The sequence below is a fragment of the Galendromus occidentalis genome, unplaced genomic scaffold (genome assembly GCF_000255335.2).
Source record: "Galendromus occidentalis unplaced genomic scaffold, Mocc_1.1 scf7180000077448, whole genome shotgun sequence".
NCBI classification, from domain to species: domain Eukaryota; kingdom Metazoa; phylum Arthropoda; class Arachnida; order Mesostigmata; family Phytoseiidae; genus Galendromus; species Galendromus occidentalis.
The window spans coordinates 389,969-407,666 of record NW_003805436.1 but is presented as its reverse complement, the minus strand read 5'-3'; the positions used below and the strand labels follow the sequence as shown (position 1 = coordinate 407,666).

At 49.9% G+C, this 17,698-nt stretch overlaps 2 protein-coding genes across 2 annotated transcripts; one reads left to right on the top strand and one right to left on the bottom strand.

Moving 5' to 3' along the window:
- Nucleotides 1-128: 128 nt before the first annotated feature.
- On the bottom strand, nucleotides 129-4,730 carry LOC100898469 (uncharacterized). The gene is made up of 12 exons (XM_003743570.2): nucleotides 4,593-4,730; nucleotides 3,270-3,536; nucleotides 3,057-3,165; nucleotides 2,890-2,973; nucleotides 2,641-2,755; nucleotides 2,191-2,451; nucleotides 1,936-2,109; nucleotides 1,306-1,755; nucleotides 1,029-1,210; nucleotides 672-857; nucleotides 310-551; nucleotides 129-231 (listed from the first exon to the last, which is right to left on the bottom strand). The coding sequence occupies exons 1-12, from the start codon at nucleotides 4,601-4,603 to the stop codon at nucleotides 129-131; spliced, it is 2,184 nt and encodes a 727-aa protein (XP_003743618.2). The 5' UTR covers nucleotides 4,604-4,730.
- A 943-nt stretch (nucleotides 4,731-5,673) lies between these two features.
- Nucleotides 5,674-16,254, top strand: Nedd4 (E3 ubiquitin-protein ligase Nedd4). The gene is made up of 12 exons (XM_018639626.1): nucleotides 5,674-6,138; nucleotides 8,891-9,058; nucleotides 9,833-10,007; nucleotides 10,184-10,341; nucleotides 12,870-13,146; nucleotides 13,572-13,719; nucleotides 13,860-14,011; nucleotides 14,134-14,270; nucleotides 14,389-14,696; nucleotides 14,830-15,007; nucleotides 15,094-15,604; nucleotides 15,816-16,254. The coding sequence occupies exons 1-12, from the start codon at nucleotides 6,115-6,117 to the stop codon at nucleotides 15,989-15,991; spliced, it is 2,412 nt and encodes an 803-aa protein (XP_018495142.1). The 5' UTR covers nucleotides 5,674-6,114; the 3' UTR covers nucleotides 15,992-16,254.
- The last annotated feature ends 1,444 nt before the right edge of the window (nucleotides 16,255-17,698 follow it).

Here is a 17,698-nt window from a genome sequence, read left to right as displayed (position 1 = left end):
GATTAACACCTGGTATCTGCTGGCTGCCCTCATTTTAGAACAAAAACTCCACGAGAACTCCACAATTTATTCGATAGATATACAACAGTTGGAGTGTTCACATCGGAAGTCGGCGGCGCCACCGCCATTCATAGGGGTCCGCAAACATCAAAAGTCTGGCTTCCAGTGGTGCACACACAAACCTCAGAACCATTTTGCCAGGCGTCGAGAATCTCGCGGAGAACCGTCAATCTGTAAGCAATCGATGAGTAGGAAATTCCATATGCTTCCGTGGAAGACACAGAGTTTGCGTACGGCAGCCCGCCTCACCTTCGGGTGAATAATGCGCCCCCAACGCCAGACCCCACGGAACAGATCTCGGAGCAGAGCTCTTCGATCTGCTGTCTTCTCTCCTTGTAGGCCTTGGACGGCGACCGCAATTCGGGTCTGAGTCTCTTCTCAGATGCTTCATCGAGCGATTCTTGCTGCTCCAAATCATTTGGCGTCTTAAAAACTTCATCTTCTATGCCGAGGGGAACCGCTGCTGAGTCGTCCGGGACGGGATGTTCGCTCTGCGCAACGGAAGTGGTCAAATTCGTACGGAACCCAGATAAGAAGATTACCCATATAGACTAGATTCAGAGAGAAGATCTTGCAGTTGCTTCGCTCCGGTATCTTCCTGTCGAATTTACCTCTTCCAAAACCTGAATTTCCATATTCTCCTCTAGCGTGTCTTTTCCAATTTCATCTTCCTCTTGCTCTATGACATCGTCGTTGGCTGTGATCGGCACTCGGACTAGTTTCTCAGGGTCTCCGTGAATCCGGATATTGTTCCGTTTCCAACGGTCGTGGACCAACCGCTCATCGTACAAATCCATCTGTGAGAGAAATTCAGTCTCATGATTTTAGATCCCCCCGGACAAAAGCTCTAGCATTGATCGAGCTGGAGTTTTCCCAACCATCGTCGGCATCTTTGGTGAATTATGGCGCGTAATTGCGTGGAGCTTCATTGATTGATCAGTGATCTCCCAGAGTCTCTGGCGAATTACCTGGGATCCTATCCGGAACGATAACAAATGGCAACAGGGCAGTTTCATGATTTTGTACGCAAAACAAGAGCATCCGTCTTTGCTCGTTATCACTTTCGTCATGCGTTCGTCGGTCTGGCTCACCGTCACCATCGTGCTCGCTTCCCCGAGCTTGATTCCTCGTTCGAACACATTGAACTGACCTGGGAGCGAATGGAAAGGGTTGCAACTCGGACGGTATCGCGCGTGGATATCTTTCAGAATCCCTGAGCCTCTGACATCACATTCCGTTCATTACCTCTGAGATACATGTCTGCGAATTCGGTGATGAGACCTTTGTACTTGAACTCTGCTTCGTCGACAGTTGTTTTTGGTTGGTAGCGACTTTGGTTGACCTTCATGAGTTTATCGAGGACATCGCCGTAATATAGATCGTCGAGAATCACGAAGAGGTCAACAAGTCTTGTGAATATGGAATAATGAGTTGGCGCTGAGTTTGTCATTATGGTCTTGATATGCCGTTTGAGTTTGAGCATTTTCTTGAGAACGTGTTCGTGCTGACTGTCGTCGTAGGGATGCGTGCTCATGTTCCACAAGCGGTATTTCGGCTCCCAGACCTCCTCGAAATGCGTGATCACGACTTCGGATATAGACAAGACGGCGGTGAACTCTTCCTTGATCATGTGCTTCATTTGATCCGTCGGACAGAAAATCAGTTTTTGGAAATGATCGGTCGCTGTGCGTTTCCCTGGAGATTATCACCTCGATCAGACGAATGAAATGAGCATCCAATTTTTCAGCTTTGGTGATTCAATGACCAGAAGAGGCATTGAAAATCATTTGAGTCCGCCTGACCACTGTAAGGCGGCTCTCAAGGAGCTCATCGGCTCCTCATATTCAATTTGCCCAACGGGCCGAAAAATCTCACCGGTTTCACTAAGATGACACGTCCTACAGCTGAGTTGTGTTTTAAACGATTGAATGCTTTGCGATGGCTCCCACAATACTCTGGCCTGAGTAAAACTCTGCTTGACGTCTATCGAGGTATACGGCTCGCCGACCAAACACAGAAGAGTGGAGTTTGCAGATGATGGGTGTTGTCCTGCGAGACGCATCTCGAATGAACTACAGTCATTTCGGACGAGTGGGTAACCGATTTTCGGAATGCGTCGGGGCTACTTACGGACAAACTCGTTCAGAAGCCACTCGTACATGGTCTCGTTGCTTTTCAGAATCATGGCCGACATGACGGGACGCACCTCGCCCAATGAGTCAACGACGAAGAAGAGGATCACATGAGTGAAATTAAGTGAATCGATAAAATTTGAGGAATCGATGGTCAGGATTTCGGGATATTCCTCGTAGAGCGCTCGCATCTTATCGTTGCAGTAGGCCAGCGCTACAACGTTGTTCGTGTCATCCACTGCCACTGTCAGATCGTTAGCTGAAGGGAATGGAGCAAACACAGCTAATTAGAGCTCAGATTGTGGAGGAAAAGTGAAGGTCGATCTACCACATCCTCGTGAGCGTTAGGAAACCCTAAATCGCCTCGAAAGTTGATCTCGATGCTCATATTTTGATATCGAAATCCCGAGCCCCCGATCGGGATAATTCCCGATCCGGAGGAACTCACCATACAGGGCTGATATTTTATCGACGGATTCCTGGAGGGTTAGATCGGCCTCATTGGCGACTACAGTTGATAATAATACTTTGAGCTGAGCTTGAGCAGAGGATTTCAAGCGAGTCTGTGAATATGCAAGATATCATTGTATGCGACGCCCGCTCAATTCTCTCCTCAGAATTAGAGATTCGCATGTGATCGCTGAAGAAGCGAGCTTCGAAAGTGAATTGAGTCAGGTAGTGAATCAAGGACGCGTACTTTTTTCTTTACGTATTTCGACTTCTTCTGAGGATCTTCATGTTTGATTCCGATCTGTTTCGATGTGATTTGGTGGTAGATCTCCTACGGAATTTTCGAGGTCGTTATTGGAAGTTCATCTTCCTCCACCGAGGGATGTACTTGGCTCACTGGCATCGATAACTTACAGGACAAGAGCCGTGATTGTGATCGTATACAACTTGCATGACCCGGAAGAACTTGCCACAGTCCGAGATTCTCGTCCGAATGAGGGAAGGGCAGCCGATCCGGATAGTTCTAGACGGGAGAGACGCTCAAGATTCTTATGAGCTCCTGACCTCGTTTTATAAATTGAAAATCAATGCTCTGAGAAGGTCGGAAGGTGGTGGAATCGGGCTTACTTTGATCTTCGTTCACCACGACTTCTGCAGAACGGCTTTCCTCCTCGCACACACAACCAGAGACACGAATAGTATTTGAATCGTCCATTATCCTCTACACGTTTAATTCCCTTCCTCATCGCCGACTGGAGCGTACGTGCCTCCGCTTTGAAGTATTTGTGATAGGTGAGATACTCGAACTTGAACACCGCTGCCTCAAGCTCTTCGAAATCCTTGAATTTCTGTCCCTCATAGATGATTGTCTCCGGATCTTCGCCGGTGGCGCTGCTGAAAAAAGGTATGACGCGGAATCGTCAGCAGAGCACATCTTTTAGGAGCGTCTCGAACTCGGATCATTTGCTGATCTGTTCCCGGGGCTCATGTCAGAGAGAACATTCTCTGCCCGGATCTCCCGCCTTCGGAGTGATATGCCGTGTGGACTTCATGCGATTCGAGGAGGAAGCCTTTGACGATTCTGTCATCTGAAGGTGGACTCAAGTTTCGGATATACCTCGCATGGGATTTCAATCGTAAATATTTCCGCTTCAATTTCATTTTCATGCCGGCAACCGTGCGCGGACTACATGCCTCGTTCAGCTTCGGAAGGTCGTTACATCGTCGTCCAAGAATCGGAAACCAATGCGGGAACCGAAAATGGCCATGGAGAACATACTCGGACCGTTTCTAGGAACCTTAAGGTACAATTGAATTTCAAAGTCAAATCTGCCAAACCCAGACCCCAAGTCACTCATAGTGACATACCCCCGGGCGCGAAGAATCTTCTATTCAGAATCTTGGAGTTCCTCCGCGCAGGCGAATTTCTCAAAGAATAAATTTATGTTTACGCGCAACCTCGATGATGATTATTTGCACCGATCGGGACAGCGATTTCCGAGTCTGTTGCCCAGCACAGGCTCGAAATTCAAGTCTAGCCAATGTCCAGCGCTTCTAACTGATAGTTCAGGCATCACGGTCGCTCCTCTCAGGACTCAGGATACCATTGGCAGCGACTACGCAGATGTCGAATTTCTTCTGCCAAAAGATATGCAGGCACTCATGGTAAATGAAGCTTGGAACCGCAATTCCTTGTTCCTTCCATGACCAATTCATGACTCCGGAGAGCCGCATCTATTCGAGGTGTTCCCTCTGGGATGGGAGGCATAGGAACGCATGGGAAGCCGAGTACACGTCCCTAGATACATCGGTCGTTTCCAGCCGTCCATGCGAGCCTGGATTGACATCCCATCGCCCCATCGCTCGGCAGACTGAGTGTGCGCCAGATGGAAATTTCCTGGTTAGTTTCTCGCCATGCCACTACCAAAGTAAGCCGTCGGAGCTATTCACCTGGATGCCATTTGCAACCTGTCGGCAGCAGCAGCGGTGACGGGATTCTCGAAGCTGCTGACACGAATTGTTTCGGTTGCCTCAAAGTCATTCGGATCGCACTCGACTTGGCGGTCTCCTTGCCAAAGAACTAATTCAGGAGTTATCATTGCACGAGTGTTTGAGAGGAGTATGTTTGAGGAGATTTTTTCCGAACCAAAACAATGATCCGCGGCCCTAGCGGCACGAGGAGGTCTCTAAGCACTCGCGCTCCCGCTCTCGAGCCCTGAATTTTCTTGAGGTTCTCAAGGCAGAGCTCTGGTGAACAGCATATTTGGAGCACATCGGGTGTGCAGTCGGTCAAGTGAATGGTGCGAGAAAAATGGAAAAGGAAGAACACCGTTCGCCCCTTCCTTTCGACGTCTCTGCCGCCGCTGCTACTTTCCCGGTTGCCAGTGCTGTAGAAACGGGAAATTTCGAGGGGATAGAGGCATAGCGCTCCCCAGTAGCGCCCGGCTGAAGAGCGGAAAAGCGCATGGAACTCAATTGGAGTTTCCTTACGAAAAAAACGTCCGGGACACGAATGGGGTTACCATTCCGAGGACAGTCCACTTCTCGATGTGGAGCAATCGATCACGAATAATCATGCGGAGTCCCTGCTGGATCACTGCGCCGATTTACGTCCGTCTCCTCGGCGCGCGACAATGTCGTCGAATAATCGGTGTGGATCGAGCTGCTCCATGCTGGATCCGCGCCGTATCCATTGATAGACATTAGACATACGGCATAGGGGTAAGTTTTTCGATCCGTTTGAGACATGAGGTAACGGGCAGGTGGTGGCGTCCGCAGGGAAACACTCTGTGGCGCTATGAGCATTCAATATGGCAACCCCTGCTTCTTAGGCTAAGATCCTGTGTTCGCGATCGTTATTTATCGCTATGCCCCGTGATCCAGCGTTGTTCGCTCGGGTCTTAACACGATCCAAGCGCGGGATATCGCGACCGGGAACGACATTCGGGAGAGGGGAAGAGACCGCTTGATCATGCTTGCGATTTCAGTAAAGATCATCGACGTCATTGTCTTCACTCTCCCGTCCGCAGATTTCGCTTCTGTAAAATTTTCCCCCCGTACGTCTTGTGCGGGTCCACCATAGACTAGAAATAAGTACAGCTGTGCTTGTTTTGCACAAACGAAAGAAGAGTGCGGCGTTCGAGGGTACAGAAGGCTTGGTGCTCCCCGTGCTAGTCAAACCCCAAGTCTTAGAGGAAAGGATCACTGTCGCTCTTACGGGTGGCGGAGGACCAACAGTCACACACTAAGACGGGACAAGCAGTCCCTTGGAAACGGGACGTCGACGGCAACAACGCAAACAGGAATCTGAGTCCCGTCACTGTGCGTTTCCTCGACTGACCGACTCTTCCGACAACATCATCATCGGACAGTTTCCGTGGGCCTTCGTAAAAGTGGCCGGAAGCCAGCAGCTGTAGTTGTGCTCGCAGGTGGTGGCGGTTGAGCTTCCGAAGACATGAGGTGATGTGCGATCATGGCAGCCCTGGACGCGGCAGAGGTACGCAATTCGGTAGAGATCTCTCGTGAGCGACTCCTTGTCTCTCTCGATCTGTTGCTTCCGCCGTAGACTTTTTGGATAGGAATATGATGACATTGGACGGACGTTTCCGCGTTCGATCGCTGTTCTAGCGAATTTAGTTGGCCACTCGATTCGAATTCGCAAAGCATGAGTTCCCCTCTCGGGATAGAACGCAAGCTAGAATCTAACGGTTGTTCCTCACTCGGCCCAATGGGGTGTTCCTCTCGTGCCTGACTCAGCTGTCGATCGATCGTCATCGCCTTGACGTGGTCGATGGAAAGAGAGCCTTCTTGAATATATGTACAAGCTCTCACTCGTATGAGGCGTCCTTGTGTGGAACCCATCTGCAGGAATGCAGAAGTATTCCTGCGATGAATCTAGAATGCAGTGTTAGCACATCGTGACGTTATTCCGGTCGCTTTGGACGAGTCCGAGCTTAGGAGTGGTTTCCACTAAGACTTTGTTTACTCGTGTTCCCGATGTTTAGGATGGACACTCTTCACATTTGATTTGGAAACCGCTCTTTCCCTCTACCATCGTGACAGTCGTTCCCGACATCGGTGTGCCGTCAACTACATAGATGATTGTTTTGCATTTCCCGATTCCGCTCCCCGTCCAATTTCTCCGTCGAGCTCACGCAGAGAAGCGGCCAGCTCTCTGTAGATCGGGAACGGGATACGGGAAGTGCCAAGAAGTGGTCCAACGAACGCTCAGTTCTCCATTAGCTCTTGCTCTGCTCGAATTCGTGTGGAGCCCATGCTCGTAGCTTAAAGCTATCTCCGAATTTTAGAGGTAGATTCAACGGAAACGTGTTCGAGAAAATGAGCGGAAGCATGGAAAGGGGATGGAGTCATAGGGACCATCGCTCGAAACAATTCATATAGAGGGATGACCGAAAAACCGCTTCCTTTAGGAGGAGCGTCAGTCGCTCTGGTTGCGAAAGGCAATGAATTCGACCAGCTCTAGTGAGACCCGATAATTCGGGATCCACGAAAAGAGGCACTTCAATTCGATAGGGACGAATGTATCGGAATGTCAGTGACAGGACGGCGAGGAAACTCCGTTCTGCTTGAGCTCTGAGGTCGATATTCATCCGATCTAGGATCGGTACACGATACGCATCCATTCCGAGTGTGGATAAGCCGGTCGAGATCGTTCGCCTGGGGAATTTCAGCCCCCCACCTAGGCACATGGTCCTAATTCAATGGAGTGGTCTGACGAATAATTATCGTTCCTTAGGATCAATATAGCCATTGAAATTAATTATCATCATTCCGTTCTATGAAGATTCTATCTGACAAATCGATCATGCGTCTTATTTGGGCTCGAATGAGACGAAAGGGTTCCGAATTCACGGGGAATTCCCTTGCCCCCGAATCTCCCGCTTCTCAGACGATTCCGCTGCAATCGATCCGATCCCTGGACCTACTAACAATGAGCAGTGCGTCATGGCAGCACGGATTTTTTCTCTCGTGGACAACAAGGTCAACTGGCTTTGAAATCGTGTAGTATTTTTACGGCTTCCCTAGTCATCTACTCCTCTATCACTCACTCATTCTTTCCGTTTCCGTCTCTTTACTACTGAGGTAGTGTATACCGCTAAACTTAGGGATCCTCTTGTCAGACGATGAAGTCGAGTTCAAGGTATCGACATATGTTCCACCAGAAATTATCGTCATTGGCCAAGCATATCCATCTGGGCGAAGCAGATCTGGAAGTTCGGTATCGTTCCTCGATGAATTCATCCGAGATTACGATTTTTTCGTGGAGTCGAGGTTCATCGAAACCTGATCGTTGGAGAGCTTTTCGGTCGAGTCGCGATCTGGTTCCTATCCTCGAGAAGTATAGCTAGTCATCAAGACTGATTCCGACACGAACACTGGCCAAGGGAGGCGAGTAGTAAGCTGAGAAGGGAAAGTGTGACGGGGAAATCATCGGATCAGAGCTCAATGGTGCCGACTTGATCCAGGGTATCGATGCTTTGGAAATCTCTCGGAGAATCTATATCTCGACCCCGGATATCCTTGAATCACTAAATTATTACTTACATTCCGAATCGATCAAGAGCGACCGACGACTCCTATCGGGGTGTTGAAGAAGCAGGATTGAATCCATGAAAGATCAGACATCGAGACGAGACGACGGCGAATAAGAATGTTGTCAAGCGTCGCATTAATTCCCCGGGAACTGGGCAGTCTTGTGTGAGTTTTGCTGAAAACGATCATTCGTTTCGTGACTCAATTTTGAACTTCACTGAAAGCGATTGAATCATCGGCGTGAGTTTCATAATCACGAATTGCTCGAGGTCAGACTTTGGGATCCTGTCGGTTTTATCACTGTCCACTTTGCCTCAGAAGTACACATTTACCAGTCTTGGGATTCTTCAAATACCAGAAGCAGAGGGCTCCCGTACCGACGAAATCAGATGTCTTGTCCACCTTTGGAACGATCAAAGATGGAGGCATCGTAGAAAGAGATTCGAAGCCTCACCATGTTTCATCAATGGCTTTGAGCTTGACCAGCTAAACTGTTGAGTCACAAGTTGCGACCTTCAGCCTTAGGCAAGGAGGATCCATGCTATCGATTCAGACAGGGAAATGCATGAGCTCTGGTACCCAAACAATCCCAGGAGCTTCCGGATTCGTTTTCGGATAGCCCCAGAGTGAAATTTTGTCGATCCCGCCGCTAACTCCCAGAAACTCGATCAAAAATATTTTCACATTATTTGCAGGTGTCGCCGGGCCCCGTCCTAGGGAGCGGGGTCAGTCCAGTCCAGGGAACGGAGGAGGAGCGATACCTCGTTGTGAAAATCCTCGCTGGTCATAACCTTGCCAAGAAAGACATCTTCGGTGCCTCTGACCCATACGTACGGATCAGAGTTATATTCAATGAGCAAACGGTAAGAGCGTATGGATTTAAGGGAAACACATCTTAGGAGAGCCTCGACGTTTCGGACGGAATTTCCGGGGAATCCAATCCGGGGAGCTCTTCAGTTCCTGATGATTGTTTGAGAGGACCGCTCATCGATAAGCCGTCACGTTGGTCGATATTATGCGAGGGACTACTCAAAGCTCTGCTCCGGGGACTTGAGGAGCGCGACACGAGCGATGTAGAGCAGACGCGTCATCAAGCGAACTCTCGATCAATGTTCGACGCATTCCATCGCCGCAATACTCATTCTGGAGGCTCCGGAATCCGGAGGTCTCTCGGAATATCTCGTTCCCAACCCTGAAATATGAAGCGTGTGGAAGAGCATTGCGTCCGGAAGGGACCGAAGTTCTCGGACCCTTTCGGCTGCGGATTCCGCTGTCCGCCGGACCACCATGAGGTCTCATTGTCTCATATGGCTTCCGGTGTCGTGACAAGTCTCAGGGTGAACCTTCCCTGAACAACACGGTAGGGTGGAGTCCGTGTCGTGCAAATCCACTTCGGGCCTCTATGCATTCGACACAAGCTAGATTTTTTGCGCTCAAGTGTCTCCCGAGAAGAAAGAAACTGTTGAGAACTTTGTCGATCATTGAGCCAAAACGTGGCTCGAAGCCTGGCAGCTTTTTCCAGCTTCTTGTCCAAACCGGGAGCCGACCGGTTCACGCCTGAATGAGCTTTCCGTGATCACAGACTCACTGATTGATGATGAGTACCGGGTAATAAAATCTGTTCGCTCATATTCCAGGTCGATGCGTTTTACACGAGGACGAAGAAGCGGACATTGAATCCGGTATGGAATGAAGAGTTCAGGCTCTTGGTTCGACCTCTGCGGCACAAGGTTCTTCTCGAAGTATTTGATGAAAACAGATTGACTCGAGATGACTTCCTCGGTGTCGTTGAGCTGCCACTGCATCAGATCGGTAAGTTCGACGGAGAAACGCATGGAATTTCAGTCGACGTACCTACCGCTAAGAAATCTCCCTCGTGCTCGCGAGGTTTCGTTCGATGTGAGAGACTCCTTGGTCAGATATTGCCGGTACCTTCCTTAGGATGTGTGCTGGCCTCTTTCGGTGACGGAGCAGAATGTTCATTTCAGGAGAGGATCCGTCTGACAAATTCTACGTTCTACGGCCTCGCAGCGCTAAGAGCCGGGTGAGGGGTCACCTTCAACTTAGTCATTACTACGCTGCCTCCAACGAGGATCCCCTTCAGGGTACGACTGGCGCAGAACATGGGAGAGTTCATGGTTCTGAGGTGAGTTCCCCATCTCCCCTTTCATTCTCGTAGCAGATAGATCCCGCCGGGGATCTGCGTGAGATTTAGCAGAGAGCCGACGGCGACGTCTCGAGATCTCTGATTCCGTAGCGCTGGATCCTTCTAGGCTTCACCAGTGAAGCACGTGTGTAGGGCTCCGGGTTTTATTCGCTGTCGATGTCTTCGCCTTAACGCAAGAACTACTCGCGGTGACGTACCGCATGCCGAGAGATGTCTTAAATGCGAGGATCAGAATCCGATGAGAAAAAATTGGAAAAGTTGAAAAAACCGCTGACCTCCTCGCCGTTACGAGGTTGGGAAGCACCGTTGTAGATCAACGCTCCACATCCCGCTTGATCGAGATCCGCGGGAAACACATGGGAAACGTACGACGTCCCCTATGGATGTCCATCTACCCGCATACAGAGATAAACAACAGTGCTCTCTGAAAACAACGTCGGCTTTTCCCGGGAGAGATCGAATAGCGGAATATTTAGAATACTCTGAGTGTTTCGATTGTCCCACTCCGGAGGCCGCCATTCCATGCGGATCAAATTCTCCGGCAACATGTTTCCTCGTAGGTTCCCTCGGTTCAGGGCAACCTCTTCGAGTGCCAGGGAAATCCCTGAGGTAGGTTCCTGACGCCTTCGTCTCGTTTTTCTCCGAACGAAGCAGATCGTTCAGGAAGTCCAACTCCTCGATTATATGTCGAGATCGTCTCCTTGGGGAGCTCTTCTGGAATCTCGATGTATGTCTGGGATTTCTGAATTCGCTCGCAAGGCCCTCGGATTTCGAGCCGTTGTTTTTCAGTGAGCCTTTCATACATCTGACTGAGATTCTTTCCGCCCCTTACATCGGGGTCCGGCTCTTTTCTGGGTCGAGACAAGGTGTTTCGATTGAAAGGATGGAGAAGTAGAGTGTTGCTCCATCGGCAGAAGCGTCTGCTAGATAAGTCATAGGCGTGAACTCGACTTAAATAGCGAGACAGCGACTGTAATTGACCAAAACGTTCGACAGAGAGCTTGTGATCGTAGTGAGAAGTGGCCGACGTTCGGCAGCTTATCGGGATGGATAGCAGACTCTCTCAAGCAATACGTTTGTACTACTCGGACGACATTGAAGAAGGAACTTTGCGCAGTTTAGAAATTCAGTGTGACCAAACTTCTGAAGCATCTGCACCGGACGAGAGTTCCACCTCCAGGGTTCCGAGGAGGCAGCTCTCGACACCACAACCCGCGCGGCGAGTCATGTCTCGAGAGGTCGGTGATCGAAAGTCGAGTGCTGTAGGTTGTGAGAAAAAAACATTCCACCGTTGAGCGGAGGGTGCTGAGAAAACAAAGAATCCTTCAAGGCTACTTTGTGAAGATTCGTAGTGCGAGGACGTCGGCGATTTCCGCAGTCGTGAATTCAGACCTCGCTCTGCGGCCTCGGCTACTCGTTGGAGAGGGAATCCTCCCGGGAAACGCCGCCTCCTCACGCCGAGACTGAGCAATCGAGGCGGAAATGGAGCTGACGGCTCACTCGCCAAGCTATTCATCGAGGGAAGCATCTGATGAATAGTTCGCGTAGCGTCGGGTATGGAATCGAGGTCTTCTTGAAAAAGTGGTCCGACCACCAAAGGAAGCCTTAAAGGCGAGCCGTGGGCCGTTCTTCCGACGGCAGGCACCGCTGGAGATACTGCCGGAGATTGGTTTGGAGCGTTCACTGGAAAACAGTATCGTAAATCGATGCTCGGTCGCTCGAGAGCGTCAAAATATCACTCGGTCCCTTCTTGGGAGCTGCCGATTGAGTCTCGCTCCACCAACAGACAGCATGTCTCGAGTTTCATTGATTGATGGAGATTTCTTCTCGAGGTATGGGGCGAGCATGTTGAGTCAGGGGATCAATCAGGGGACTTCGGTCTGTCGCTCTTCCTGCCAGTCCCGAGCCTAAGGAGGGGCGCTGTGCTAATCCGCATTCAGTTTTACTCAGTCCGGCTAGCTGACCGCGAGGTTCCGGGACCGCGGAGATCTAGCCGACGATGCTCCCGGGAGCATGCGGAGTGCGGGCACTGGGCCTTGCGAACGCGGTCATTAAAATAACCGCGGTTGCGGTGCCTCCTCAACATTGGACATCATGGGGCATAGCGAATGACCGCGGTTTCTCAGGAAATATGCGGTTTCTGCAAAGTCCAGTGGTCACGAGAATGTCAAGGTCCGACGACGATCACTATTCGAATCAAATCTATCCCTCTATGACTCGACGAGATTTTCCCGGGATGGCTAATTCGCAGATTTGCATTACCTCTCGTTGCTATACCAAAGCGATGCTCGTCGACTCTTGATCCATCGCGATCAGTTCCGAATGGAGGAGGATTGCGGGATTGACCGTCTTTGGGCAGATGAACCCCCTCTCAGATGACAGCTCTGCGAAATTTCGATCTACTGTAGAATTCGGGGCCGACTGTGAACTACTGCCCTCATAACGAGTCGCTCTTGCCTCGGTCTGGTGGTCAGAAGTAATATTTTCCTCGTTCCCGGAACCGGCAGCAGTCCAACCCGGATTCCTCGTGGGAGATCGTTGGCAGCGAGGAGGCGACACCTTTACCGGAAGGCTGGGAAGAACGCGTGGACGCGAACGGACGTACGTACTACTTGAACCACATTGAGCGGACAACTCAATGGAATCATCCGAGTGGATTAGGCCGAACGACGGAATATCGCAACACACACAACAACAGCACAAGCAGCGGCGGTGGAAGCGACAGCCACAGCGGCGGCATCGGCGATTCGAGCGTGTCAAACTTGCAAAGCTCACATCACCATGGTTCGTATAATCTGCGATCTCCGTGAGCTATGTATATGGATTGCTTGCCTGCAGCGACTTCCGCAGAGGTGCTGTCGTTGGTTCCCCGCTCCCAACAAAACCGGGAAGCTCATCATTTCGATTTTCCTACGTTTAGTGGTCTTGATATTGTGAAAGTATACATAGGTGAAAAAAGAGTTTCTGCTTCGAAACCAGAGAATGCTCGGATGTAAGTGGGAGAAGCGAATTCCCCTAATTTTCCCCTTCCTGTGAGATCTCCCCGTTAGCGTCGCGCAGCATTCTTGGGAATTTCCCTGTGGAGAGCTCTTCGCAGGGGAACGTCGTAGGGGGCGATAATTGTCAAAGGCCATACTTGTCGTTCTTCGATACATTCGGGGAGGTCGACAGTTCCAGAGGTCTTCGAACTAATAAATTGTCTTCCGCAGCCGCTTCCGGTCAGAACGGACGAAATGAGTCGGTTTCATCGTCAGCGGACGCAATCGGCCTCTCAATCGGTTCGCTCTCATTGAATTGTCAAGGAAGAGTTCACATTTCGCAGGAGGATCACATCGATTCCGCGGGTCTTCCAATTGGGTGGGTATCGAATTCCATCGGCGGCGTATATACCGAGAGATGTTCGATAGTTCTCAGATGTTTCTTTCGAAGAGTCGATAATTTGGACGAGCGATGATATCGATCTTCCGGAGCTCTAAGCCTGAGGTTGCGTTTCGCAGATGGAGCCTGCAGAAGGCACCGAGTGGTCGAACCTTCTTCATCGACCACAACACGAAAACAACAACATGGATTGATCCTAGAACCGGGAAACCGTCACAGATAGGTCAATCCAGCGGCGGAATCAGCGAGAAACAAGCTGCATCTGCAGCAGGTTCGTAATCCTCGTTGGTTTCGTAAAAATTTTCGAACACACTTGGCCTCTGTAGAATATTTTCAATCGGAAGAGACTGATTCCGTCCTCTTGAATGTGAATTCTCGCTCTCGCGATTTCAGTGGACGAACTGGGACCCTTGCCAGATGGATGGGAAGAGCGCATTCATACCGACGGACGCATCTTCTTCATCGATCACACAAACCGTAGAACGCAATGGGAGGACCCCCGATTCAACAATCCGGAACTTGCCGGGCCTGTGCGTGCATTTGAGTCTTAAGTCGAGCTCCAACGCTAGATCCTCCGATCACAAAGCTCCTGGGATGGATTCTGTAGTGTAAAATCACTATGGATTTACCGCTGACTTCTTTTCGCAGGCTGTGCCCTACTCTCGCGACTACAAACGCAAGTACGATTATTTCAAATCGAAGCTGCCCAAACCGCCCACCACGCCTTCGGGAGGGCACGCCAAGCTTGAGCTCAGAGTGACGCGATCAAACATCTTCGAAGACGCTTATATGCAAATATCCTCGGTGACGAAAACAGAATTACTCCGCACCAAGCTTTGGGTCGAATTCGATTCCGAAGAGGTGTTGGATTACGGAGGAGCGTCGAGAGAATTTTTCTACCTCCTATCGAAAGAGATGTTCAACCCCTACTACGGACTCTTCGAGTACTCCGCTGCGTAAGTCCCTATTCCGTCGAACGTGCTGCGGATGTGACCCGGAAAACAGCCGGAAGCAGAAGTTCCACGCGAACTCCGAGTCCTCGGTCGTCTGCGACATCGATCACTGATTACTCTCCCACTCTTTCCACAGAGATAATTATACGCTCCAAGTGAATCCGATGTCAGGCGTATGCAACGAAAATCATATCCCATACTTTAAATTCATTGGACGAAGCGCTGGCATGGCGGTTTACCACGGGAAACTTTTGGAAGCTTTCTTCATCCGGCCTTTCTACAAGATGATGCTGGGGAAAAACATCACATTGAAGGTAGAGAGATCTGAATATGAAGTCCAAGCCTCTGGTCTCTGAAGGGGTCCCTATATTCGGAATTAACTCGATTATACCACTCCTAGGACATGGAGAGTGTCGATACCGAATATTTCCGCTCTCTGAAATGGATCCAGGACAACGATCCGCAGGAGTTGGACCTCAGGTTCTGCGTCGACGAAGATCTCTTCGGTCAAACGCAAGAACGAGAACTGAAGCCCGGAGGAGCTCAGGAGCAAGTGACGCAAGAAAACAAGCAGGAGTACATCGACCTCGTCATAAGCTGGCGATTCGTATCTAGAATTCAGCCACAGATGAACGCTTTCCTCGAAGGATTCAACGAGGTTGTGCCCCTGCAACTGCTAAAAGTATTTGACGAGAGCGAGCTTGAACTGCTCATGTGCGGCATAGGGAAAATCGACGTAAAGGACTGGAGAGCCAACACGATCTACAAGGGTGGCTTCCATCCGAATCAGCTCGTTATCCAGTGGTTCTGGAGACTGGTCCTTTCGTTCGACAACGAGATGCGGGCGAGATTGCTACAATTTGTCACGGGCACATCGAGATTGCCGATGAATGGATTTAAGGAGCTTCAAGGTACGTTTGTGCATGACGACATCGGTCTGGGGAACGCAATAATTGTTGTTGGCGCGAAACCACGATGACGGCAGACGTCGATAGAGCACCGATAAACACGAACTGGATTATTCCCTTGGGCCGTGACGTTAGAAGGGAAGCTCTGTCAGACTCGTCCCGACGGCGAGGGAAAATCGTCGTGCTCGATTTTAATATGGCTTTCTCTACACAGGTTCGAATGGGCCACAACAATTCACGATTGAGAAATGGGGTACGGTGAATAACTTGCCTCGCTCGCACACGTGCTTCAACAGGATAGATCTCCCCCCGTACGAAAGCTTTCAAGATTTGAGGGAGAAGATCATCAAGGCCATCGAGGGATCTGGATCTTTCGGAGGAGTAGATTGAGAGAACCCAGGAAGAGCCTCGAGCAGCAAAGCTTCAAACCAAACTACGGCGAACAGAGTGTGAGGAACGAATCTAGCTCAATCATTCGAACGATGACATGCGGCCACCCGGGGCGTTGTTTTCGTTCGCTTTGAACAGGCAATCAATATTTCATCTATTCATATTTCATCCATCCAATCGAGCAATCAATCATTCCCTGATCGATCCGTGGGATCGGATGACTATCCATACCAAACTCTGCAATATTCGAGTGGAGGAGAACACTGTATGGCCCTGCCAAGAAGGAGTCCAGAGTGGCTGAGGGAATTTTCGATAGCTAGAAAAAGACCTGGAAGGAGAACGTAGCAAGGAAAACGTTGCTCCAGTCGCCCACTATACTATATATATTCAAAAGAGACGCACTCTGCGCGTAGAGTCCCGGGGAGACCTTGTGATAGGAATTGGGGACATTCCCCGTTCGATCAGGAGAACATCACCGTCTTCAAAGACGCGAGAAACGCCCGGTTAATCTTCGAGTATCGTAAATCGAGACCGGGAAGGAGGAGACGACCTAATGCCTCGGCGAAGGTGAGGTTCCGACTGAGTGAGAGAAAACGGAAAGAGCTTGCGTTTCCAAACATTCGGACTTTCGGTATCGTACGGAACTCCACCTCGAATGCCTATTCGAGTATTGTGTTCTCACCCCGCGTGACCCAGAAGATCCTACATATAGGGTTGAAATTTTATTGTCGAATAGTCCGTCGTCTCGTACGGGCGATGATGATCATCTGCTTGCCCGGGTTACGTTGCCTTCGCTGCAGTTTTCTTTTTCAAATCAATCCACTGTGTTATATAGCCGGCTGTGGCGATTCATTGTGCACATTGTTATATCTGTGGATTTGCAAAATGCTGATGTGAATTATAGTTGTTGACGATGATCGGAGTGAAAATCGTGCGATCTGTCGATGCAGGTGTTGAAGTCGCGGATGGATGATCAGAACAGGAATGTGACGACGACTTCGACGGCGAACGGCACCTCGCTGAGCTGGAGACGATCAACAGGACGATGATAATAATTATTATCATAAAATGCCGGAACTGTGAATAGTTGAATTTTTTCCACCACGAAATCGAAGAGCTTCTTTGATCGGATCGGGCAGGCGCTTTTACGATTTCAATTAGCTAGATCTTTTTCTATAAATGAGGACGATTACGTCAATGCAAACGAAAATTCTAGGGCATTCCTCCTGAATCCATGATGTACTCATCATTAGTCATTTCAGCGACCCATCAGCCTGACTGATTAGCTGTCGTGACATTCATCTAGCGCTCTATCCGAACTGGGTTCAGATTCACACAACCGTCTCAGATAGGTAACCTCTCGGAGGCTTCGACCGATGACGACGGCCCAATAATGAACTTTATTAACGAACAATGTTACTTGGAATAAACGTGATTTCGATATTGCATCAAGCCATTGAATATTCCTGCTCGACATGCCGACGTAGGATACGATTCACTCGTAAGTTGCAATGGACGTTCGAGTCTCGGAATGTATGAAAAGGTCCTCGGTCGTGTTATCAACCGGTCGCTTGGAACAGAGACGAGTCTTGGTAGACGGACAATAACAAAAACTGGGAGCTGACCTTAGCTAATTTCCGAGCCGATGTCCTGTCGAGGAGTGGATTCTCTTAGATTCCCCGACAGATCGACGCGAGGATCACCTAA

Bases quoted from the DNA above. Each gene is read 5' to 3' on its own strand.
- LOC100898469 (XM_003743570.2), bottom strand. The intron at 2,756-2,889 runs GTACGCGTCCTT...GCATATTCACAG, and splicing joins CGAAATACGTAAAGAAAAAA to ACTCGCTTGAAATCCTCTGC. The intron at 2,110-2,190 runs GTAAGTAGCCCC...TGCGTCTCGCAG, and splicing joins GCTTCTGAACGAGTTTGTCC to GACAACACCCATCATCTGCA.
- Nedd4 (XM_018639626.1), top strand. From the start codon at position 6,115: ATGGCAGCCCTGGACGCGGCAGAG. The intron at 10,008-10,183 runs GTAAGTTCGACG...TGTTCATTTCAG, and splicing joins GCTGCCACTGCATCAGATCG to GAGAGGATCCGTCTGACAAA. The intron at 15,008-15,093 runs GTAGAGAGATCT...TACCACTCCTAG, and splicing joins GGAAAAACATCACATTGAAG to GACATGGAGAGTGTCGATAC.